At 44.1% G+C, this 26,363-nt stretch overlaps 1 protein-coding gene and 1 pseudogene across 14 annotated transcripts in view; both read right to left on the bottom strand.

The window, feature by feature from the left end:
- The window catches only part of LOC116226928 (OX-2 membrane glycoprotein-like), a 45,641-nt gene extending 32,754 nt beyond the window's left edge, over positions 1–12,887 (bottom strand). For 4 of the 13 annotated variants that reach the window (XR_016472005.1, XR_016472000.1, XR_016472007.1 and 1 more), the window contains exons 1-7: positions 12,409–12,884; positions 11,958–12,274; positions 9,255–9,561; positions 9,076–9,157; positions 7,982–8,308; positions 7,085–7,351; positions 5,390–5,506 (exon numbers count right to left, since the gene is read on the bottom strand). Coding sequence is in view for 1 of the 13 variants with exons in the window: in XM_090152266.1 (XP_090008392.1) it covers positions 5,394–5,506; positions 7,085–7,351; positions 7,982–8,308; positions 9,076–9,148 (780 nt within the window). In the remaining 12 variants the exon portion in view is untranslated. The other 9 variants (XR_016472003.1, XR_016472009.1, XR_016471995.1 and 6 more) reach the window with 9 other exon arrangements.
- Positions 12,888–17,902: 5,015 nt separating this feature from the next.
- Positions 17,903–25,799, bottom strand: LOC116226927 (uncharacterized; annotated as a pseudogene). Its single transcript, XR_016463716.1, has 6 exons — positions 25,509–25,799; positions 23,968–24,309; positions 22,688–22,750; positions 22,478–22,577; positions 22,172–22,292; positions 17,903–19,231 (listed from the first exon to the last, which is right to left on the bottom strand). The product of XR_016463716.1 is annotated as an uncharacterized LOC116226927 (transcript).
- Between the last annotated feature and the right edge of the window lie 564 nt (positions 25,800–26,363).

The following is a 26,363-nucleotide window of genomic DNA, read 5'->3' as shown; positions in this document are numbered from 1 at the left end:
ATGCTCTACTGTTTGCATAAAAGAAGGAGGAAGGACTGGGAAACTTCATGGGGAAATAAAAGCAGATATGGTGCACGGAATGGAAACTCTGGTAGTCACACCTAGCAAAGGCCTCTGTAGAGGGAAGGCCATTTTTAGCAGTATATGCCTAAGCACCTCTCCTCTGGTGAGGCAAGACAATTTTGAGAGGTCTCCTTGCTCACTGCTCTCCATGATGAAAGGCAGGATGAAAATTGTGCTCCTCCAGCAAAAGGAACACATTGCAGGAAAGCATGATGGGAAAGAGAGAGAGTATCAGCTCTCCTGCCCACAGTGAGGAAAGCAGGGAGTATTAAAAGATAGGATGCTCTGAAAGAGCATCCATACCCTGCTCTCTGTATGGAGCAGACTGGAAGGTACTGCTGGGTGTGCTTTTGTAAACAGAACAATTTTAGAATGACTATCGAACAGGAGCTATGTCATGAAACCTGGGCAGCTGCATGTGATGGCCTCCAAATTATCATTCTGCTGATGAGTGTTTGTATAGGCCCTTTTTGTTTTTCTCTTCAGGCTATTTAAGTCTTCTTGGTTACGATGTATTTTGGTTGTATTTTTTTTAAGCTGTGGTTTTGGGGGTTTGTTTATGTTTTGTGTTTTTTTGTTTTGTGTTAAGAAGTGAAAAGGAATGAGGCTGCAAATAGAATCCTTTGCTCACAGCGAAGCCACAAGAGAGGGAACAAATGTTACCATAGACTAACCTCCCCCACGGAATGCCACAGCAGCCAGAGACAATTCCCCTGGACATAGCTGGCTGTGCATCCTCTGAAAGGCTGATATTCAGCTGTCATTTCAGGAAAACTCTTCAGAGAAGTCTCCTAAGACCAACCTGTTCCTGCGTTGTTCATAACAGGTTTGCCACTCTTACAAAAAAAAAAAAAAGCAGGGCAGTGAGTCAAAGCACACTGAACAAACAAGTCATACCAATCAAATGAGAACTTGCATATCCTTAAGCCAGAACACAGCCTTTCCAAAAATGAATAAGTACTCAAGAGTACTCAAAAAATAATTCTCTTCATTGTAAACAGAAACACGGCAGAAAAAATAGCAAGTTTGTACAAGTGCTTGTTGCTGGAAAGTTTCCTGAATAACTGGAATTCACTGCACAAAACTTCCATATTTCCCAGACTTCTGGGACACCTTCAGCCCCAAATTTGATTTTTTATTAACTGCGTATTATAGCTGACCAGCAAAGATATTACTTGCAATAATACAAGGCTGAATCTGTATCATTTTCAGCAGCTCCAAAAAAAAAAAAAAAAAAAAAAAAAAAAAAATCAAGGAATCTGTAATTCCTATTCAGGGTATTAATTTCTAGTTGGTGCTTCAGAGAAATTTTCACTATGTATCATAGTACTCATGTAACATTCCAGGCATATGAAGCCTAAGCATCTCTTCAAAGTCTGTTAGCTGTATTCTGACAAATGTTTGTCACAGAATCATAGAATCAATTACCAAGTTTGGTACCAACCACCAATCCACCACCACCACACCTCCCTAACCATGTCTCTCTGTGCTGCATCCATAGTTCTTGAATATCTCTGGTGACAGTGACTCCTCCACCTCCCTGGGCAGCCTGTGCCAATGCCTCACCACTCTTCCTGAAATGTTTCCCAACGTCCAACTTGAACCTCCCCTGGCACAACTTAAGGCCATAACCTCTTGTCCCGTCGCCTGGGAAAAGAGGCCAACTCCCACCTCACCACAACCTCCTTTCAGGCAATTGTACTGGCCAATAAAGTCTCCCCTGAGCCTCCTCTTCTCCAGACTGAATAATCACATCTCCCTCAGCTAATCCCCATCAGACTTGTGCTCCAGACCCCTCATCAGCTTTGCTGCCCTTGCCTGGACACACAGCAGGACCTCAATGTCTTCCTTGTAGTGGGAGGACCAGTACTACTTTTGAAATGAGAATCATAACACTTAATAAAGTAGATAACTGTATGAAATACAAATTCCATAGAATTTTCATACAAAAGGAAACTTCAACATTTCAATTTCCAAACCAGAGAAAGTCACTGCCATGCAAAAGTTTTCCATGGAACAGGTTTTTAAATCAGATCTAGCCTTTTCTTCTGTGACCCTTCACGTTTTATTCTTCCAGGCCCTCCTAATCTGCTCAGCCTCTTAGGTCATCATACCTTTCAATAACAAACTACAAGAATTCTTGTCCTGTTATTATGGCTTTTTAAACACAAATATACTATTTGACCATTTCTAAAACTCTGTATGTGGCAAAACACGCATTCGTAACGCAAAGGAGCTGAGATTTTCCTACATGGATACCAGTGCTAAAACTAAAAACAACAATGCTGGTATCTACAGGCATATGTGAAACAGATCTACGCCCAGAAAGCCACAAATCTCCAGAGAACCCTTTGCATGGAATTTAATCCCCTCCAGAGACTGCTAGTCCTGAGAACCGACTGTAAAGTTTCAGCTGGCCAGGCTGAAATATGAGCATCCTGCAGGTCTTGGAAAAACAAGCGGATGCTGAGGAAAGCATACAGGTTAAGACATGTATGAGGTAGGTGAGCCACAGGAATTCATTGAGCCTAAGAGTCTATATTTTGCTTACCAAAATACCAGCTCCAGTGAGCTGGTTTGTTGACTGCACTGCTTTACAGTTAGCTGAATCAATTAGGAAAAGGTGCAGTTTTTTTTTAAACACAGGTGTAGCAATGACAAACCACAAGTGTGAGCAGAATTCCATCTGTAGAAAGGTGATTTACCACATCCAGTTCTTCACCCTTCATAGAGTAAAGAGCACATCTAGTTGCCACTGTGCTTAGCCAAGGGTGAAGACGGAAGCTCTCCAATGCTCTGGCATTTATTCTTACCAGAAAGCTGCTCGTTGTCTGTCAAAAAGTCACTTATTTGGAAACACAAAAGGCTTTGTGAAGGGGTTTCATTTAGGATGCTTCTGCAGCAAACCAAAACACATATGTACTTTATAAATGGTACCTAAGGCAAGTGTCTGAGGGATGGGATATCATCTTCGAGCTTCAGCTCTTTATTCTCAAGTGTCTGCCATGGAGAGAAGGGAGAAAAAACAAAGCAGAAAACTTCTCACAGAGGCAGAAAGAGAAAGGAGAAGCTTTGACAGAGTCCCCAGCTACACAGATAAAAAGTCAGTGTTCTAGTGGAAAGAAAAAAAAAAAGGCATCTTAATAAAACTGGAAAGGCTTTGTTTTTTTAGCTAGTGCAGAATAAAAAGCAGCATTGAAGCCCCAGAGAATGGCCTCAGACACTGGCATCCTGCAGACAGTGTGACTTCAGCTCTCTGCTAGGCTGTTATCAGAAGTGTGTTCAGAAGTATGTGTGTAGGTACTATTTCTCATTCCAACACCATCTGAGGATAACAGAGGATAAATCCTTACTACCTGTTAAATGCTACTTTCTTTCATATGAATCTTCGTGCTTTAGGAACATACACAGACCTCACAGCCCATCAGAGAAAAAAAAATAAGCCAGTGTAGAAACAGACAAGGGTCTGAAGTGAGAGCTGAGGTAAGGATATGGAATGGATCTCCTCATTACAACCTGGTAGCTGTGACTGGTAACAGACACTAAACAAGGCACAGTACATTAAGAGAACAGAGAATGTAAGACTTCCAGTTCCACTGTATAAGTCACATCCTGGCACTAGAGTTAACCAAACCCATCATAAATGAGAAGGAACACCAACAAATGAAGATCCCAAATCTCGCTGCAGTTGACAAACCCTAATACAACCAGCTTGCATCCATTGCTAAGTGCTGCTGAAGTAAGTTTCCCCTCTGATGCACAGCAGATGGTGTAGGGCACGGGGAACCTGTGGTGAAACTAACTATGCTGCCTGCTGCAGTGATCCCCTTACACGTCACCAGTGGAACCAAAGGGAACTGCTAATATCTAAGGGCCAAAATCACACCAGAAGATAAGTTAGCAACATTAGCTTCATCTAAACACAAGCAACCTGGTCCAACTCAGATATATTTCACTGACACATTCCTGCTTCAGCCACCTGCTGCAGCCACAGCAAAAGGGTGCAGGTATGTAACAAGGTGGCCTTACATGGCACAGTGGTCCCTGTGCCCCATCACTCTCAGATCCACTCCAGAAGATGACTACAGACCTCTGTCAGGTCACCCTGCCTCAGGGTGTCTCCTCCTAGGTCTGCTTGATTACAAGCTCACTGGTGCTTGGAAGGGGTGTCTCTAGATCAGAGATACACCTTTCCTACAACCATCCCATCTTTTCTTTCTGAACTCTTAAAAACAGAACCAAAGTACAGAGCCAACTCTTTGACCTTTCATTTCTGGATTGGTCAGAAAATCTCATCTGAACTGTTTATAGGAATGATGTAGAGCTCAAACACCACGCACAACTAGGAAGTTGTAAAAGGGATCTAAAAAGCATTCATTTTCCTTTTTTCCTCAAAAAAGTTGTGTCCCTGGCAGTAGCAGATTTACTAGGTTACCCCCTTCTCATTATAAGCAATAGGTTCAGGTTCACAATACACAGGTCTGACATCCCTGGAAATACCTCTTTAACTTATACTACATTATCATCATGAAGCACATGTTTAAACATTCCGGAAAACTGAGTTAATGTCTGCTGGCTTCTGAAAATATTTCTAAACATACTCATAAGAATTCAAAGTGAAGCACAGCATTCTGATCTTGTGATGCAAAAGCAAAATTAGCGATGTCCATCATTCATGTGATTTTTGAATGAATTCTCCCCTTTCTGTAATTTCTCCCTTGCTATCCTGTTACTAGTAATGATGCCTAGACTTGATTCATTGTCAGGTGATCACACCTACAGGCACAGCAGTATCTCCTTTACTCAGCATTAGGAATCAGATTCACACATCAAGTTTGAGCTAACTTCTCCATTGTCCCACATTGTGTCTTAAAATGCATCAAGGTGCCGCGATTAGAAAATAGCCATGCCCCGAGAGCTCAGAACACTTCATGAGCTGGATTCTCAGTGTCCTGCAAAAATTCTCTAAGCAGACAAGCACTCAATTCTTTGTTGTCCCTCTACGACAAAGAAAACTGTTGAAATGCATTTGAAAAGACTTCCATTAGAAAGCAAAACACAGACAGTATGTCTTGCTCTGCCTGTATCCTCCCCCCCCATCTTGTAGTTTTGTATTGGTCCTCAGTGGTAACAGTGCAAAACAGCTCTTGAAATTACATGCAACTGAGGCAAATCTGATTCAACTGTAAACACACTGTAAAGCTTGGCATTATGACTGCCCATTCTCCATAACAATAGCTCAGCAAGAGCTGAGTCTTCCCTGCTGACAGCAAGACCTTACAATGGCTCTATGAAAAGCACTGGTTTCCATGCCACAGTAACTCACCATTTCAGCTCCTCTTACATATCTTCTTCCTCCAACGCAGTGCAGTGAGAACCAGGACCAAGATGACAAGTGAAAGAGTCACAGCAATAGCCAGACCCAAGAACCTGAATCCCTCTTCTGCAACGAACAACAAAATAAATAAATAAATAAATGCAGAAAACAAACAAGAAACAAAGCTGATTTATCCAAGAAAATGAGGAAAAGAAAAAGCCAAGAGAAATGCCTGTTCAATTACAGTTCTTTATTAAGATTTTGCAAAAGCTGTGGCTAAGCTATATGCAAGTAGCAATTGCTTAGAAGTATGAGTATCTTCAAAGATGCTGCCCATTGCTTTCCAGAAAACATCAATACAACAGTTGGGATATATACACAACACTTTAGAAAGTGTTCCTTTATTCATCCAGAATTGGAAGTTTTGTTAGTAAAATAAAAGATATTTCTTTCACTATTAAAAATATAACACTGCTGCAAAGGATAAACCAACTTTCGAAAAAGAAGGCAGATGTGTTTTAATGCCTGTGAGAAGTTCTAAGCAACATTCTAGTGTAAATGCCCCTCTCTGGTTAAGTATCAGCCACATGATCTGATTGTTATTGATCAAATAACACATAGCCCAAATTCAGTGCTCAGTGATGATAGTGAGAAAATTTACTGAACTAAAAGCTATTCAAATCAAGCAAAAAAAAATATCAAGTCTTTTAAAACAGCTAGGGTGAGCTATTCTTTTGAATATCTCCTTCTCTAAACCATGAAAAATTGCTAAACCAACAAACTATTGCTGGGCTTTTCAATCTCCCAGCGACAATAACAGCAATATCTGTTTCCTGCTTTTAGAGATACAAATTTTTAAAAGGCCAAAACAAAATAACTGCATTCAAGACACGACAAAGAATATATTAATGTTTTGCAATTAGGGTGACTCACAATTAAGAACTAATTTCCTTTTGAAATTTCAGAGAGAAGATTAAAAGTCAGTCCTATGCTATTCTTTACTATTTTCAATATAACAATCATATCTCAAGCATGTAATACAGGAACTAACCCACAGTCCAAGTCTGCCTTCCTGTTTTTCTAATTTCCACAACAGAAAAGCGATCTTCCCTTTGAGGCACTGGATTTGGGCACACATTTTAAACCACCTATGTTAGCGCCCCTCTGTGAAATGAGGCTGGCACTTCAGCTTTTCTCATCCACAGAGCTGGACTTGAAATTTTTCCAGCAGAACAGAATGTTGGAAGAAGAATTAAACCAGTGCTATCAAGTATTCAGAAGTTATGCTGCTGCATTTAATATTGCCCTATAACGTCACTATAAGCATCTTCAATTGATCGCCTACCTATCTGCCTGGGAATACCATTCCTCCTTGATCATTACTGCAACAAACATGTCTTTTAGCAAAAATGTCAGAGAAGCTAAATCATAACGCACAGGTTATGTGAACGCAGTATCAACAAAACCTGTAATAAGCTTAACTGAAATATCTGGTTAATTATTGCTAACAGAAAATTTGTTATTAATTTCAAAACTTCCACTTCAAAGTTTATTAAGCCACCCACAGTGCAGAGTAGGGCTGCCTTCCTCCTCTTCCAGCACACAGTCATTTCACTCTCTCTTTCCCAGCAGACTCCTATCCAACCACATATGAAGCACAGAGGCTGAGGGAACGCATACCAGGGCCTTATCTCAGTCACCTACTTTTTTTCATACTTATGGGCAATTCCATTTCTTCATTTTCGTTGCTTACTCTGCAGATCAAGTCCTCCTTGCTGATGTACTGAGAGTCATAGACCTTCAGTTGACTGGTGATGGATACAACCCCATTGTCATACGTGAATTTCTCCTGTGTAGAAGTATAATTGAATACACTGTTCCAGCTGATGGTGGGCTCTGGTAGGCCAACAGCATTACAGGTGACTGTCAGATGACCTTCTGAAATGTTGTAATGGATAGATCCATTGAGACCTTCCAAGACACAAACAAGACAATTCATCATCACAAAGAGCACCTGGCCAGCAACTGTAATGGCAGATGAACCATTATCAAAGCTCACAGGATTCTCACACTGCCCCATGGCACAGCAACACTGTTAGGCCATCACCCCCAAGACTCAATGCTCCCCCTCTTACATTGAAGTGATATACCCCAAAAGTTTCATCTTACCTGAAAGTCCAGGTTTGGCAATGATTTGTTAAGAAAAACAATTTTTTTGCCTATTCTGTTCCCCTGTCTGCCAATGCTCAGGGCAGCTTGCAGTGCTAGGAGTGTAGCCAATACATAAAGGAAGCTGCAGCAGTGTTGGACTACTCACATTCCAGATGGGACTGTTTAGGGCTTACAAAGATTCCTTTTCTCACTTTTTAAGCTGTTGTTCACAAAGTAGCAAAATCGGGACAGCCCAACATCAAAGCCAACATGAGAGGCTTGAATACAACACCAAAAAGCCTTGTTCACAGCAATAGAGCTCTACTTCTAAACCATTCCCCGCCAAGGGATACTCCTACTACTCAGGTTTCTAAGTTCTCTCAAGGAAATGCTGTGGATGAGAAAACCCCTCTCTTTCTACTGGAGACATATCCTTGCAGAGAATCTCACCATAGACTTCAAGGCAAGAACGTCCCGAAAAGGAGCCTAAAGGGAAAGTGTTGAACAAGCACAAGTAACACCCTGTGTCATCTATATTCGCACTCCAGAAGGTGATGCTTGTGTTGTCGAGCATCAAGCTGGTGAAATTCATCCGGTCTTGGTAGGGCTCCTGAATCTTTAATCCTGCTGACTTGCTGTATGTACCTATGTTACTTTGTGATTTTACAGAGTCTTTCTGCCATGTCACTTGCACGATGTTCTCAGGCTCTGTCAGGGCACAACTGAGAGTCACGCTGTCGCCCACCTTCACCGCTCTTTGCTCAAAATGCGTAATCACTGCAGCAACATAAAATAATGAAATGGGCAAATATTACAAGCATGCAGAAGCCTGACACTATTCTAAGTCTGGGACTACCCACAGAATTAACAATGCCATCAGCTAAAGCATTATTTCTATGTGAGCTTCCTCTGCCCAGAATCATCCCAGAGATCAAGTTACAATGATTTACACCAGATGAAGATCTGGTGCATTCCAAGCTACATAAAAGACATATCTGTTTTTATACCCATCCCTGTCTACTCCCACCTCAGTTTTATTATACCAACTCACGCCTTCCCAGTCTTAGTGGAGTCATGAACAATTTCTACTTCCCAAAAGCCAGGAAAGATTAAATACACAAAGGAAGCATGTGCAAATCCATTCTCAGAGAACTGAAGGGTAGATCTAGCTAAAGGCAATTTCTAGACTACATAGCTTCAGAGTTTGTGGTGTATTTGAGAGAGACCGAAAGAAAAAAATTTGTAATTTGTTCCAGGGGAGAGAATCCAGTATGGGAAGCTCTGATCTCTAGTGAACAAAGGTTCCCAAACAGTGCCATAGATATGGGATGCTGCATGCCCCAGTTTCCAAATACTAATCCAGGAGACCTTGCGTCACACTTGCCAGCTCCGAGCCTACGCTTCAGCTGTCTAATGCATGTCAAATGGCGCCAGTGATCTGTATTTCACGTCTCTTATGCTCTTTACTCTGACTGGTGAAGGTTTAGGAGTCAGAAACCAACTCTCCAAACATCTGTAGGCAGATTTAAGGAAATTCAACTTACCTTTTGCCTTTCCAAGCACAACACAAACCAGACTCAAAAACAGGGCTTGAAAAGACATTTTGGAAGAGAGCATCTACTTCACCTAGAGAAAGATCATGAGAGATGTATGACTTAATCATAGATCAGCTTATGGTGTGAGTGATAACCACTGCTTTGTCATTTAAGAAAAACAAACTTACTGGGGTGGATGACAAGTTTTCCACGTTCTGTTGTGCAGTAGAGATGGAGCTGAAGTCAAGGTGCAAAAAATTGCCAGGTGAAAGATATAAAGGCGTTAGCTTTCTGGATTGTTCCTCAAAGGTCCACATTTATGGACAGAACTGAAAACAGCAGTTTATTCTCTCATTTAGCATTTGCTCATGGATGAACTGGTACACGTAAAACAAAATGTTCAACGTGGACATGCTTCTGAAAGCCTGGTGCCTGCAGCTCAGGAACTGACATGTGCAGCTAAAAGATTCACTGCATGTAATTGCATAGAAAGGTCTATTAAAAAAAAGAAAATCATTCATGACAGAAAGTAACCAGAAAGTCTCCCTTCAGACCTTCCCAGGCAATGATTCTGCTCCACAATTATGCACATAACCATGTTCTATCCATTAGCACACAATCCATCCAAGGATGCTGTAGTACTACGCTGAGAGGAGAGCTGTGCAGTGTGCCCAGCAGCCTGACTAAGAGCATAACGCATCAGTTGCCCTGGACAGCTCATGAGATCACGGCATACATTAACACCTTCAATTACATGAACTGGGGAACCCACGTGGCATATAGCACCCTCCTACAGACAAACATATTTCCAAGGAGGGAGAAAGGGCAAAACCAAGGTTGCACTGCTGCTTTTCTTAGCAGACAGCTTTTGACTTGTTCCTCCTACTTCCATCAGGCAATACTGAACAATACAACTGAACTGTAGATCTGCATGGAACTGTAGCTAGTGCCACGCAAACATTATTTCACAAAAAAATCTCTCTGCAACATGTATCATGTACACCTTCCTGACAATGTCTGCAAAACTAGCTGATGCTTCTTAGAAGTGCCTCTTATCAAGAACACAAACAAGTTGCAACTTCTGTCAGATTTTAGTAACATGCAAGAAAAACAGAAAACAGAAACTGTAAAGCATTTCTACATTATCATAAACATACTTGCTCTGTGCAAGCCTGCCTTTGCATTTCAAACTCACTGTGTTAACAAACCAAGTTTTGGTCTGTCAGAATGTCTGAATAGTGATGTCAAGTTGTGTAAAAATCAAGAAATCAGAAACAAGACAACTGCATCAGCAGCAAACTCAAATAACGCATTTGCCATGTGATAGAGCACATTCAGATTCTTGAGCACCTCCCTAAGATGTTCAGATATACCTAAAAATATGCAAAAAAAAGCAAAACAGAGATAAAATTTATAAAATCACAGAATATCCTAAGTCAGAAGAGATTCATAACAATCAATTCACGGCAGGACAGTCAGACTAGGTGGCTTTTAAAAGTCCCTTCCAACTCCAAGGATTCTATGATCAATGAATCCAGCTCCCAGGTCCACACAGGGGCCACCTAAAAATCAGATCCTATGTCTGAGAGCAGTGTCCAAACGCTCCTTGAACTCCAGCAGCCTGGGGCCATACCCACTGCCCTGGGCAGCCCGTTCTATGCCCACCGCCCTCTGGTGCAGACCCTGTCCCTAACCCCCAGCTGCCTCTCCCCAACACAGCTCCACACCGTTCCCTTGGGCCCTGTCACTGCAAGTTACAGAAGCATTTATAAGCACTGAAAAAAAAAACCACTGCACCTGCAGGAAAGCACTTTTTCAGTAACAGTCACCTATCTCTTTGCTTTGAAACCTGGTAGAATCATTAAAATACCATGGCTCCTATCCTAACCACAAGATACACAATGAGGAACCAGCATACTGCACAGCTCTTCTGGGTCACAAAAAGTCCCTTTCAGTCACACGTCCATCCTAGCGCGTGAGACAGAGCAAGCAGAGAACAAATCTTTAAGCCATACTCACCCCAACTACATCCACCTGCACCTGTTTCCCCACAGCCACGTTACTAACAGCCGCTCTGTCAGAGCTGTCGGTCCCCCCCGCACTTTCAATACCCTTTCCCAACCAACTTCAACAACCATTCAGCGTTCAGCCCACGAGCTGCATAACTGACAAATCACCAATCCCACGCTCTTGGCAATGCCTGAGGCGCCATACCGGTCCTCAAAAGTGCAAGCGGGAACATTCCCATCTCTCAGCTCCACGCGCAATCACGCACTCACAGAATCACAGAATGGCCAGGGTTGGAAGGGACCTCAAGGATCACGAATCTCCAACCCCCCTGCCACAGGCAGGGCCACCAACCTTCCCACCTAATGCTAGACCAGGCTTCCCAGGGCCCCATCCAATCTGGCCTTGAACACCTCCAGGGACCCGGCATCCACAACCTCTTTAGGCAGCCTGTTCCAGTACCTCACCATAAAAGAAATTCCCCCTGATGTCCAACCTAAACCTCCCCTCCCTCAACTCAAAACCATTTCCCCTCGTTCTGCTGTTATCTACCCTTTCCAACAGTTGATTCCCCTCCTGTTTGTAGGCTCCCTTTAGGTACTGAAAGGCTGCAATGAAGTCACCCCGCAGCCTTCTTTTCTCCAGGCTGAACAAGCCCAGCTCCCTCAGCCTATCCTCATAGAGGAGGTGCTCCAATCCCCTGATCATCTTTGTGGCCCTCCTCTGGACCCTCTCCAACAGATCCCTGTCAACAGTTCCCTCACCCGCACACAACCCGCACCTCCCCGAATCCCGCTCCGTACCCCGCTGCGATGCCCCACCCCCGGCACCCCCGGCCGTCCCCGTTCCTCGCACACGGCCGCAGGAGCGCAGCGGGTACTCACCGCAAGCGCCCGCGGGCAGGGAGCGCGCTGGCCCCGCTGCACGGCGCGGCGGGCGGTGGGAAGGAGGCAGCAGGGTAGCAGCTACCGCCCACTGCTGTGCTGTGTCCGGCTGCGCAGCAGAGCCTCTTCCTCTGGATCGCATGCCAGCGCAAACCGCTTCTTGCTCAAAGCGCAATTCCTACGGGTTTCAAGCGTGATTTCAAGTTGATTTTAATACCCAGCATCTTCTGGGTACTTCCTTGGTGGTGATTAGAAGCTCACATCTGGATGTGTCTCTGTGCCGTTGGAAGTGAGCTTTTGTCATCACTGTAATCACTCTGCCAATTAATAGGAGTGGCAAAAAAATAACAATCAAAAAGATCAATGCGATGGAATACTGATACAGGAGGCATAATGACAAAGGGACTAACGTGATGGAAAGGTGCTACAAAGGGAAAGGTAAAGTACTCACCCACCTCTGAAGAGCTAAGCTTGTAGGGAAAACTCCACAAAGGAGAGATCTCCAACCAGAGATCCTTCCCCAGTCACAGTCAGCCCTTAAATGGTGTCTAAGACAGGTGCAGCCAGGCTTCTTCCAGTCACACAGCTGAATTGCCTTCACCTGTGCTCCCAGGCTGACTCAGTCCTTTCCCCAGGTGCTCAATCAGTGGTTCAGGTCGTGACTCAACAGTTCCCATACGCACAAAAGCCACTCTCGATGGCCTCCTGCTGTTAGACTGGGGCACTTTCCCCCAGCAGATCTTTGTCCCAACCTTGTCTGAAATAACTAATTTCTCAGTTTGATCAGTTAGAAACAGCATCCTTTGTCACCACCTGTGTCTGCTGTTTGCTGCTGCTTCTGTTGCTTTCACGCCTTGCCAAGCTCACACCTCTGTTACTTTCACACTTCTGTTGACAGGTCATTCATACCAATTTACATATTTCTGTTAGAAGAATCTAGAAGGCTTCCTATTTTAAAACATCTCTGTTCATGGGAAAAACACTGATCCTAACACAGTTTCACCTCTCTCCCAAAATACCTTTGCAAAGCTGCCTCCATCAGACCATCTGAGTGGTCGTCAGCCCAGCTAAAATTGAACCCCATCCTTTTTTAAGACACAGATAAACATGGTTAGACAATGGTTCCTCCAGGAGGATGCAACTATTAAAATAGCTCCACCACCATGCTGGATTTACTGGAGTCCATGCTTTTCCATTAACAGACCAAAGCCCGGGCTCTGCCATCAGCTTTCTTCAACATTTTCTTCCATCTCCAATGGGAGGGGCTTGAATCGCTCAGATTTCCTTCCATTATAGAATCTCCGAAGTTGGAAAAGATCTCTGAGATCATCTACTCCAACCATCCACCTACCACCACTATTTCCCCACTAACCTGTGTCCCTTAGTACCACATCTAAATGTTTCTTGAACACCTCCAGGGACAGTGACTCCACTACCACCCTGTGCAGCCTGTGCCAGCCTGGCCATCTTTTGGAGAAGAAATTTTTCCTAATATCCAACCTGAACCTCCCCTGGCACCACTTGAGGCCATTCCTTCTCAGTCTTCCCACCTCCTCCCCCCCCCCCCCCTTTTTTTTCTTTTTATCAGGTAGTGAATGAGTGATTTCCAAATCAAGCTTGGGCTCCAGCAACTGTTCTGCTGCCTGTTGCTTGAACCTGATGTCCTTGTACTCTTCACACAGATTCTTCTTTTCCCCAGGGAGGTGGTTGAGTCACCATCCCTGGATGTGTTTAAAAACCACCTGGATTTGGTGCTCAGGGACATGATTTGGTGGAGGGTTGTTAGGGTAGTATGGTTAGGTTGTGGTTGAACTCTTTAAGTTCTTTTCCAACCTGAGCGATTCTATGATTCTATGATCCTTATGAGAAAACCATGTTTGTGGATCTTCTGTACTTACTACCTTCACAACTGAGGGGATTTCAGAAGGGACTTCAGAGAACTGTAGGCTATACAGCTTAAAACAAGTTTATCCAGAAGCGCTTTGTGCCAACAAAGCAGCAGAAGTAGGGAAGTCCCAAGGACATCTTTCTGCCCTTCATGAAGATAAAGGGGACATTCAAGGGACTTGAATATTTTTCATTAGGTCATCCATTAGATCACCCATCAACTCATATCTTCTGACGTGGAACAATTTTCTATTTGTCTACGTTTCTCTGTTCCCTCAATGGGTTGGCGGAACAAAGAGAAGAAAGAAGAAAATGATGAAAGGGTCTGGAAAGTAAAAGAGCTGCTTCTCTGAAGAGAGGGCAAAACCCAGAGCTGAGCAAGGAGAGGGTATTTCTGAAGTAGTAGGTAAAAAGCAAAGGTAACCTTAGGGCAGACGGAGGCAAATGGAAAGTACTTCAAGCAGTCCAGAAACTTCAGAAAATAGAAACTTTTCATATTCATCATGGAACAAGAAGACACAAAAGTCTCTTTCAGCTCTGTTCTGTGCTGCCATTTCAACTGTTTCTTTTTGCATCCCAGCTCAGTTTAGCAATCTCTGTTGCCTTTCCCAAAGCAAGTGGTAGCTGAGCCAACACCAGTGCTTCAATGTGATAAAGCCTTAGAAGTTAATGAGAACAAAGGTGGTGAAGCCTCTTGTCCTATAATCTGGAAAGTTATCTGTGCTGCTCCTTTTATTTTTTCACCTGCATTGCTACCTGTATGCTGGTGAAAGAGATCTGATCTCTCCTGTCATGAATGAGTTCTAGTCTTTAGTCTTTCCTTTGCCTTCTCAGTGGATACTCTCTGCTGTGAATGCCTTTCTTGGTTCTTCCCTTGATTTCTAGGCTAATGACCTCCTCTAAGAGAAACCATTTGTGCCAAAAGCAGCAAAACTTTTACAGGTTTGAGAAAGAAATAAACGGTACAGCTGATTCATGCTGCTGTCATTTTCAGGAAGAGAAAATACAGGGTTAGACTAAGGCCAGTGGTAGTGATAGAGATTTCAGTTATGGGAAAAACACTGAACTTTACAGGCCATATCAGCTGCTGGAAGTCACATTAAGACTATTGGGCTGTCGATTAACATTCCTCTGGTTCCGCTTCTGTGAATTCACATATCCCTCTTAAACATCAAATTCAAGTAATGCTACCAAAACTCACAAATACTTGGATACCTTTATATGGAGGTCCAGCCTGTCTCAGAGCACCTATCGCGTGTCATCATAGAATCATAAAGGTTGGAAAAGACCGCTAACATCATCCAGTCTAACCACCAACCACTGCCATGCTCACTAACCATGTCCCTCAGCAACACATCCACACGGTTCTTGAACACCTCCAAGGACAGTGACTCCACCACCTCCATGGGCAGCCTGTGCATCACTCTTTTGGAGTATTTTGCAATATCCAACCTGAACCTCCCGTGGTGCAACTCAAGGCCATTACCTCTTGACCTATTGTTGTTATCTGAGAGAAGAGGCTGACATGCACCTCTCCACAACCTCCTTTCAGGTTAATTGTAGGGAGCGATGAGGCCTCCCCTGCGTCTCCTCTTCTCCAGACCAAACAATCGTCCCATAAGATTTGTGCTCCAGACCCTTCACCAGTTTCTTTGCCCTTCTTTGGACACACTCCAGGTTCTCAGTGTCCTTCTCATAGCGTAAAATAGACATGTTTAATCATTGCTGTAAAAGGATGTTTTGCATTAGATGGACTTCATAGAAGTGGGAGCCGTTGCACACCATTCATCTTTGATACATCTAAGATATCAGTATCTAATCAGGCGTACTCTTCCTGTCTCTTATTTCCCAGTGCAACACACTGGTCTTTCTGCTTCAATGATTTCTCACACCTTTCTCACAATCTTCATGTAGCGGCTTTTTCTCTACCTGGCAGCCAGGGGCTGTGGACACGACTTGCTCCACGGACCTGTTCAGAAGCACATCACATATTGGAGAGACAAACAAATGTTCTTGCACCCAGACGGTGTGAATTCTGGCTTCCTAGGGACAGGTAACTGGGAGAAAATCAGGGTAATCATTGGGGAGAAAGGTATCTCAAAAGAAAGGTGAGACCACTACTACAAATTTTTAAGATTTCTGCCCTCCCACAGAACCTCCTTCAACTCCTGAGAAGGGTACACAAAAAGTAAAGATAACTTGAGCATTTTATCTGCGTCTTGTAAGTGGGGCTGGGTTTGGTCTCAGTTTCTTGGTAATGTTTTTCCCCCTGAAGGGACTTCCCTTTGCGATTACTAAGACCAAAAGGAACAATTAATGCCATTTCAGCAGAAAGAATCAAAAGAGTGCTTTTAAACTGCTACCTGATCACTAGTGGAAGGAAAAAAAAAAACAAAAAAACCCAACATGTTAATTGTACTTGCAGACATCCAGTACTGAAGTATTTAAAAAAAATCCTGGATGTGAGACTTCCTAGAAAAGCTGAGACTATTCCTGTCCACCTGTTTTCTGAGTCCTTGATGTGCGCTTCATCATATTTTCAGTTTTTCCTTCTCAATCACTCAGAGCTAACTTTTTACTCTTAGGAAAATTACACTTCTGCACTGAGGATAAATCCTGTACTACACACTGTGTCAATGGTTAACGGGCCAGTTCGACCCGTTTCCATGACTAATGGAGTGGGGGGACCTACGGACCCACACCTGGGAAGAGGGGGAAGAGGAAAAAGGGTAAATAGGTAGGGAGATGGGTCTGAAAACAAAACAGCGACAAGAAGATAAGGGAGAAAAACTAATTAACCAAATATGATATCGGAATACAAGACACAATATAATACAATATAATTGGAATTGAGGGAAATAAATCAAATAGAAAGAGTGAGAGAGTGTCCAAAACTGAAGGCCTTACTCTGAAGCTGTAGGTGAGATGGATAGGAAGCACACACTGCAGAGAGAAGCTGCAAAAGAAAGATCAGTCTCGTGACTTGTGAGCAGTTTTATCTTTACCTCTGAATGGAAAATGGAAATGGAACAGTGAAAATCTTGTAGGATATGTAGTTCTCTTCTGAGAACCAGGTACCATGAGCTATCCACGGTCCAGAGAACTGGAGCATTAACTCTAACTCCCAGTGCTTTACATGATGTTATGATGTGGAATACCAATAACAAAAGTCATAAAACCATGACACACTGCCACTCACGGCTGCACTGTTCTCTCTAGAATTTCAATTTCCTGGGAAAAAATATCTTTGAAAAAAAGTAAACTCACAGTCCTCTTGTATGTGTGTGCATGTGTACTTCTATATACCTATATGGATGGCTAGACCAGTTGGAGCTACACCTACAGCATGTCCAAGAATTACCACATTAATTTATCTGCTTCGTCCATGGCTGACAACCCCCACAACAGAATTTGTCAGAAGGTTTTTTGCACCCTAGATGTCTTCCCAAGTCCCATCAGACTTCCAGCAACCACATTTCTCCTTGTGATTCCATACTTGCCTGGATATCACTGGCCTGGGGGAGGATTAACTATCTTCTTTGTATCTTGGATGTTCAGGATATCAAAGCTTTCACATTCACGTTGGATATCAGGAAAATGTTCCTCACTATAAAGGGTCGGTGAGCCTTGGAACAGGCTCCTTAGGGCAGTGGTCATGGCACCTAACTTGACAAACTTCAAGAAGCATTTGCACAGTGCTCTCAGCCACATGGTCTGACTTTTGGGTGGTCCTCCGTGGAGCCAGGAGTTGGAATTGATGATCCTTATGGATCCCTTATAACATAGGAGATTCTATGATTCCATTTGCAAGTCAGAACAGAAAATAAAAACAAGAACATTGAGTTATGAAGGCACTCACAGGAGGCCTTTCCACGTTCGTTCCATTCCACCTCCAATTCCTGGTCTCTTCCACTAGAGGGTACTCTGCCACTGGAGAAAAATGCACTCTGCCCAGCAACTGCATAAGCTGTCAGAAGTCTTCCAAGACACGCTGGTAAAGTTTCATGTAATAAAATAGAGAACTATGGAGGAAGCTTCCCATCCTAAGCTCTCAAACATGTAACTCTTTTCCAAATATCTGTCTTGGTAATGTCCCACAGGCCTTGATGCACTTGCAGTACAGATCCTCCTGCCTGATCATTTGTGGAACACCAAAGGAGAACTTGCAGCGACATGTTGAATAATATGGTAAACTCAGTCTTCCATGATCTCTCCTCTCACAGCCTTGCTAGAAAGTGAGAACAGAGTGAAGAGTTCAAATAGAGGAAATACCCATAGTGCCAAAAATGGCATCACGGTGTCAGTCTAAAGGAAATCTAGGATGTCACCTTGTACAGGACCATGCACAAAGCAGGATTAGGAAGATAAGGGTGCTCCAAGCCCTGTCCAGGTGAATTTTGACTGTGTCCAAGGCTGGGGCCTCCTCAGCCTCTCCAGGCTCTTGTTCCAATATCTGTCCTACCCTCTCAGTAAGAAAAAAACATTTATCACACTGAATGGGAACTTCTTGTTCCCATTGCTCTTACCCTGACTGCCAGGTGCCTCTGACAGGAGGACAGTGCCATCTTCTCCTCAGCTGTGGGATTCAGCCAGCCCACCCTTGACTCCCAAGCCACATGTCATCTACTCACAAGCCGGTCCACCTCCATGTTTGCTGGCTCTCGTACAGCACACCCACACTCACCCCAGACGCCACACAGATGCTGACCCTGGTCAATCTGGTGGATGGTTTGGCTCATGTGGGTGTTTCTAGTCCCCAATACCATGGTCTCAGCCTAGCTGCTGGCACTAGACCCCCATACATACAAACATATAGAGAGTTATGCTACTAGGAGATGGAAAGTCATTTAATAAAAAAACGTACATTGTTTCCCATCCCATGTCCCATACCCTCATAAAACAGTGACTCTTAAATTCAAAAGATGCTCCAGTGGTGGCTTATCTTGACAGGATACACACCTGAACTCTGTGACTGTAGGACTGCTGAGACAGCACCAGGAGGGCCAGTATAGGCTATCTCCTCCTCTGAAGCCTTAGCCTGGATTCCCCACCTGTGTGAAGCCCTTAGTGCTCCTCTGGACTTGTGGAGACAGCCTTTGGTGGGCTGATTGCTCCCCTGAGCTGGGCCAAGGAGTAGCCATGGCAGGGTGTAATTCAGACTCTTCACATGCCTCTGTCTCACTGTTGTTCTTCATGAGTGTGCAGCCCAGATCATTATTGCACAACTCAGTGAGCTCCATGTTGGGGATGGCACTGTCTTGGCTGTCAGCTTCCTCTGAAAACACGAGCCTCTTGTTTCTCTTCCAGGTTTCTCTTCCTTTGTTCTCTTCCAAATTTCTCCTCAGATTTAGTGGCTTTTTGTGAAGTGAAGATCCTGGTGTCTGCCTCTGTAAAAAAGTCAGCACAATAATTAACGACAATAACATGACCATTATCTTGAAGACAAGAAAACAGAAGGGCTCCTGTTTACAGCACTGGTGTGGTAGTGCCACCCCAAAGCTACTCTGCGATCTCAGCATAAGCCACTGGCACAATTTTGGTTTTGCTCAAGCATCATGTATTGAGATGCTCAGGCACTCCCTGAACATACCTGGAACTGCTGCTCCTTGAATTGTAGCCTGATGTGAGAGGTAACAGAACGGTACAACCTGGGAACACTGGAACTGCACAACTAGGAGAAAATTCCAAGATTGCCTCATGTGAATTGTGGTCAGAACAGAAAGTTTTCTGACTAAAGTCAATTATCTCAAGGTCTTGCTGTTAAGGGTTTCCTAAGCAAAGAGCCCCTTGAGTTCTCAAGGACCTCAGTTTGCTGTGATCTTTGATCTCCCCAAGAGTTGGGACACCTCTCAGCATAGGTTATTTTTGAGATTCAACACTGAAGAAGTGGAGTTCCTTTTGGGACAGATCTCATTATTCACTGAGAGATGATGAAAGGAATGCTAAGTAATTCACCCAAATGAGTTTAGAAACCTTCCCTCAGAATACTCTGCCTGTAAATTTCAGATGAACCTTGTCATTCTCAAACCTTTAACTAAGTCACTGTATTTGACTGTATTAAGCTCCATTAAATCATTGTTAAATTGGCTTATGATTAAGTAATCCTATCCAACCCTGTGATTTGTCATGAAAGTATTAATAAACCCTAAATTATTGCTAAAACCAGAATTGTATCATAATCAGTCTGTGACAACAGGACTAGCAAGAGCTTGAAGAAGAGAAAACCCACAGGTCAAAGAGAAGTGGCTAATGGTGCCAAAGAGCAGCCACAGTCACTCACCAGTTGTGTCTGTGGATGCCACCAGCCCTCCAGTAGACCCTGATGCCTGTGTGATCAGAAAGGCAGGACAAACCTTTCTGGAAAGCATCTGTCTAAGACTGCCAGTCACAGAGCCTGAGCTCTGCAGTGCTGCATCACCTTTGTCCAGAAGGGACGTCCCATCCACACAGCTGGGCATTTCCAGTACCTCATCTGCCTTTCCATTTAACTGCATGCCAGTTTTCCTCCTTCAAGCTCCAGGCACTCCCCAGCATTGCTAGAGCATAGCTGGGGCATGTATGCTGCCATCTACCCTGCAGCTATCTGGAGTAGTGGAGATTTGACACTGAGGGCTCATCCTGGCTTTCACACTCAAATAGCTAGCATGACAGCCCTACAAAGAGCCCTGCACAAGTGGACCCCAGCAGAACAAGTCCAAGGCCACCTCATGAGACTGAACGTGTACAAGTTTATGAGGCCAGAAGACATGCATCCCAGGGCCCTAAGGGAGATGACTGGTATTGTTGCCAAGCCACTCTCCATTGTATTTGAAAAGTCGTAGCTGTCAGGTGAAGTTCCTGGTGACTAGAAAAAGAGAAACATCACTCCCATATTCAAGAAAGGTGGAAAGGAAGGCCCAGCAACTACAGGCTGGTGAGCCTCATATCTGTGACTAGGAAGATCATGAAGCAGGTCCTCCCAGAAAAGATGTTAAGGTGCGTGTGAGACACGGAGGTGATCTGAGACATCACAGCTTCACCAAGGGCAGATCATGCCTGACCAATCAGGTGGCCTTCTATGTTGGAATGACAGCATCAATAGACAAAGAATTTCATCTGCCTGGACTTGTGCAAGGCCTTTGACATGGTTCTGCAACACATCCTTATCTCTAAATTGGAGAGATAACAATTTGAAGGGTGGATTATTAGGTGAGTAAAGAATTGGTTGGGTGACCCTAGCCAGAGAGTTGCGGTCAATCACTCTATGTCCAGGTGGAGGCCAGTGATGGGTGTTGTCTCCCAAGGGCCTGTCTTGGGACTGGTGCTCTTTAACATCTTTACCAATAACATAGATGATGGGATTGAGCACACCCTCAGCACATTTGCAGACAACATCAAGCTGTGTGGTGCAGTTAATATGTACAGAGGAAGGATGCCATCCAAAGGGATCTTGACAAACTCAAAAGGTGGGCCTATGTAAACCTAATGAGATTAACAAAGTGCAAGGTGTTACATTATGGGTCAGGACAATCCCAGATACGTATACAGAGTAGGAGAACTCCTTGAAAGTAGCATTGCCAAGAAGGACTTAAGAGTCCTGGTAAATTAAAGACTTAACATGAACAAGCAGTGTGTGCTTGTATCCCTGAAGTCCAACAATATCCAGGGCTGCAAAAGAACAGTAGTCAGCAGGAAGAAGGTGCTTATCCCCCTCTACTCTGCTCTCGTGAAGTCCCAGGTGAGTACTGTATCCATGTTTAGGGCCCCCAACACAGGTAAGAGTTGAGCTGTAAGAAAGGATCCAGATGAGGGCCATGAAGATTAACAGAGAGCTGCAGCATCTCTCCTATAAAGATAGGCTGAAGGAGCTGGGCTTGCTCAGCCTGGAGAAGAGAAGTCTCCAGTCTCCAGCAATACCTCACTGAGGCCTTCCAAATTAAATGAATATTATAAAAGGAGAGAAATAAACTTTTTACATGTATAAATATTGATAGGACAAGAAGGAATGATTTTAAACTAAAAGAGAGATTTAGATGAGATGTTAGGGGTAAATTTTTTCACTGTGAAGGTGGAGAGACGCTGGAATGGGTTGCCCAGAGAAGTTGTGATGTCCCATCCATGGAATCATTCAAGGCTGGGTTGGATGAGATGCTGGGCAGCTTGGTCTAATGGGTAGTGACCCTGTCCATGACAGGGTGGTGGAACTGGATGGTCTTTAAGAACACTTTCAACCCAAGCCATTCTACGATTCTATCTTGAAAAAGATTTTTGTCATGTTCCTCGCAGTAATTGTCCAAGACTTCTGAAAGATTTGAAGAATTGCTGGAAGTGCTGGGCACTGGCATTACCTTATTTTGATAAGCACTGTCTTGGTCCTCCAGCATGTTCAGGCTTTTGGATTGCTCACTTACATCCTGCTGTAAGCCTTTCTCCTTTTCAGGTGTGCTATGTGCTCTCTGTTTCTGCAGTCTGAAAAAAAAACACCAGCTCATCACATAATACTCAGAAATCTAGCATTTAGATTGAATCTTATTGCTTTAAAATTAGTGTTTCCACCTGGGTGAGTTTCCAGTGCAAATATATAAAAACACCAACAGAAAAAAGAAAGGCAAATTGCAATGTGAAAACAGGTAAGCCATGAAAATCACTCTTACCTTCTCCTTTTTCTGTTGATTAGCCCCATGATGAGAAGTATCAAGACTGCTAAGACAGCACCTATGAAGACCACCACAAGGCTTATTCTCTTCTGAATACCTATAAAGAGACACAAAACATGGAGGAGTGTCAGTATGTTTCTTCTGTCCTCTTCCAGAGGTTGTTACTAAACTGAAACATTAATCATTTTAAATAAATATCAGAAATACCTGTAACATTCGGGGAAAGCAAATCCAACATTTTGACTTCTGGTTTGTCTGTGTTTCCACTTTCTGTAAAAAGAAGTTTTATAATTAGGGAAGATTTTAATCATTTCTGAGAGGCGTCCTCCTGTAAGAATCTCTATGTGAAAGACTGCTCCTCAGTATTCAACAGTGAGGGCCTACTCTGCTAGTACACTCCAGCTGGGGATAATGCTGGAGAATATCATCCCTACATAAGTAATTACTTATATATAAATAGAAACATACAGAGATGCATGTAAGTATGTTCACCTGTGCAACCTGATGTAAGAAGCCTGCTTTGGCAGGGGATGTTGGACTCGATGATCTCTGGAGGTCTCTTCCAACCCCTGCAATTCTGTGATTCGGTGATTCCTATGTAAATAATACATATGTACACACACACACATCGTGCAGCCACAGAAGTACTATAGGAAGGAGTCTTCAGTATGGTTCCAAAGTAAGAAATCTTCATTCCATGTAAGGTCTGTGCTCTCGGAAAAGATCTCTAATAAGACTCTTTAAGACAAGTTGCACTACTACAACTGCACATGCAGTTGCCTATCTGGACAGCAGACAAACAATGGGCAATCACACACAACATGGTTATATTTTTGTTTCCCTGAGCTGGCTAGCAGTGTCACTACTGATTGTGATTTCTAAAGCACTCCCTGCTTCAAGCTGCACTTCTCCATGCAAACTCAGCCTTGACTTTTTATTGTGAGCTGAAATGACTTCATTTTCCTTCTCTGTGGGTGGTCAAGGAAATAAGCCAAGGTGTAGAGATAGCTAGCAGAGAAGGTGCATCTGTTTGCCACTGTCAGTGTTCCATTTGGGTTTTGGATGTGGTGTATCTTGCGGGGCTCGTTCAGGCCTTCATTAACCAACCAGGTGATGTTGGGGGAAGCTTTCCTGTTGCTGAGCAGACAGAAGTGAGGATACCTTTGGTAAACAAATGGTACTCAAATTCCTCTCTTAGCTCAGAAATTGATGAGAGAAGACATTTATTACACTCAGAGGGGAGTCAGTGGTCAAAGCTGGACAGGTCAGCTTTCTGTACTAGGATTCTTATCCAAATGCATCCCCTGGCTTATTTACCTTCACTACCTCTATAGACAGGTGTGGTGATTCTGGAGAATATCTGCTGAGCAGATGCTGCTGTGTAGCAAATTGCCTTGGATGGAGGGGATAACAATTCACCTGCCCTCTGACTCCATCACACCTGTGCTGCATGCCAGAAAGTGAGAAACTGCCAGTGGAAAACTTACTCTGGATGTTGAGGCATATATCTTTGCTGCTGAAAGAGCCACAAGGGAACGTATTGAAGATGCATCTGTAACAGGACACATCCTCAAATGTGAGATTTTGCAGAGTGATGGCTGAGGTGTTCAGGGCTGCTCTAATGAAACGTGCTTTCCTCCGAAATGATCCTATCAGTCGCAGCCCATGGGCTTGGCTGTAAGTGGCTATGTTCTGGAAGGAAGATCCATTTATCTTCTGCCAAGTGACTTGTAAGACATCCATTGGGAGTAAGAACTTGCAAGAGAAATTTGCCTCTTCACCGAGGCTTGCTTCAGTAATGCTTTCACATTTCACTGCTTCCTCCAAACCTAGAAACAAACCAGAACACAAAATCAGAGGGAGAGCAAAAACACAATTTACCTGGGAAAAGTTGTAGTCCCTTGAATCATCCTATCTTGCAGAGTGCTGAAACTCCAATGAGAGTCCACAAAGGCCTGCTTGGAGATTCTTGGAAACCTTTGTTTGCAAGTGGCCATCACTTGATTAGTCTATGGTGTGCATTTCTTAGCCACGAAGCAATGCTTTGGTGAGGAGAAAAAGATATGGGATCAACTGATGGGAAGATGTACCAGTGAGCCCTGCCATACATAGCCCTGAACCTGGGGTTCAGCAGCAAATTAACATGAGTGAACAGTATACTCTGGCAGCCAAAAAGGCCAACTGTACCCTGGAGTGCATCAGGATGTGTGGCCTAACCTAGAGCATTGCATGCAACTATGGGTGCCAGAATGTAGGAAGGGCTTAAAACTAATAGATAGTGTCCAAAGGAAGGCTAAAAAGATGGTGAAGGGTCAGGAGGGCAAAACATATGAGGAGTGCATGAGGGCACAGCCTCAAGCTGCCGGAGTTCATGAAGCATTTGGACACTCCTCTCAGACAAAGGGTTTGGATTTGGGGTGGTCCTGTGTGGAGCCAAATGTTAGACTCAATGATTCTTATGGGTCCCTTTCAACTCAGGATATTCTATGATTCTATGCATTTGGGTTTCCTTATTCATGCATTTTGGGCAAGGTGTCTGAGGAAAAAAAACAACAAGAAGTTGAGACCTGAGTCATCTATTCACTCCCCATGTGTGGTCCCTATATGCAGCCCCAGACATTTAGGGCCACCACCCACCCTGAAGCTGGGCATGAGACAGAGGTGCTATCCCTCCTGCCTCAGCCACCTCCCTGCCCACATCCCACTGCTGTCAAAATAATCCCCCTTTGCTCCAAACAGCTCTGGGGTGTCCTGTAAAGCCCCAGCAAAACAGCTCTTGTTCCAGAGAACATCCCTGTGCCCCCCCACGTTGGCATCTATGAAAGGGCAGGGAGTGGCCCATAGCCAGGAGACTACCCTCCCCGCCCCAGCCTGTCCCAAAAGAAACATGCATTGCTCAGAGACATGAATTGGAAATGCAAGGCCGTGGAGCTAAGGAGTTCAGCTTAGCCCCAGAGCTGCTCTGTGTGCCCAGGAAGGCTGCTCATGCTCCAGAAAGCCTCTATGGGGAAAGGGCATTCCTACTCACCCCTGGCAGCCTCCAGCCAGCAGCTCTGGAAAAGCAGCAGCGGACAGAGCAACAGAAGCATTGTGGGGCTGTATGTATCCCAAAGCTTGCTACTTCTCCCACAACTGTGGAATGGAGGCTGGCCTTTGGCTTTTGCGCCTTTTTTCAAAAGTCTCCCAGGAGACCAATCAGACTTTCACTTCCTTCCTACTACCTTGTCAATCATTAATTAATCCTACTCCTGCTGCTCACTGCAGGAGTCATGCTACACGGATTTATTCCCTGGACTGCAAGGGCTCCCAGGCTTGGAAATAACCCAAAACCCCTAAAAATAGAGCAGGAATGCTTGGGGTTCCTTGCAGGCCACCCTAGTAAGTTCAGCTCTGAGTGCCATCAAAGGGCTCATGCCTTGCCAGGTGTAACTCTTCTGAGTAAATGCAGGTAGCTGGTGGCCTGAGGGAGAAGAAAAGAAGGTACCAGCAGCTCCCAGTTTTTCTCTGCTCTGGGAAGAAGTTTTGAGAGGCACTACACGTGGATCATTGCCCAGCAGCTCACTGAGTACCATGCTAGGAGCCAACCCCATGGTGCCCAGAGAGATCACCCTAGTGCCACTCACCCAGCAGCAAGGACTCACCAGGAGTTGGATGCTCCTCCACCACAGAGACAGCATAGAGACATCCAGAAACTCCACTGCTTCACTCCAACCTGCAAACCAAATTCAAGAACACAAGCTGCATTATAAAAGGTGTCTGCAGAGGGCAGGTTTGGCTGAAGATTCCCCTCCCCAAGCGTGTCTGTATCCAATGCAGTTCCAGAAACCTAAAGCCAGCACTACGATAGGGTGTTGTGCTTGGGGACCAGTGTGCAAGGATTTCA

The sequence above is a fragment of the Phasianus colchicus genome, chromosome 1 (genome assembly GCF_987193195.1).
Source record: "Phasianus colchicus chromosome 1, bPhaCol1.hap1.1, whole genome shotgun sequence".
Taxonomy (NCBI): domain Eukaryota; kingdom Metazoa; phylum Chordata; class Aves; order Galliformes; family Phasianidae; genus Phasianus; species Phasianus colchicus.
This window is presented reverse-complemented; position numbering and strand designations above follow the sequence as displayed.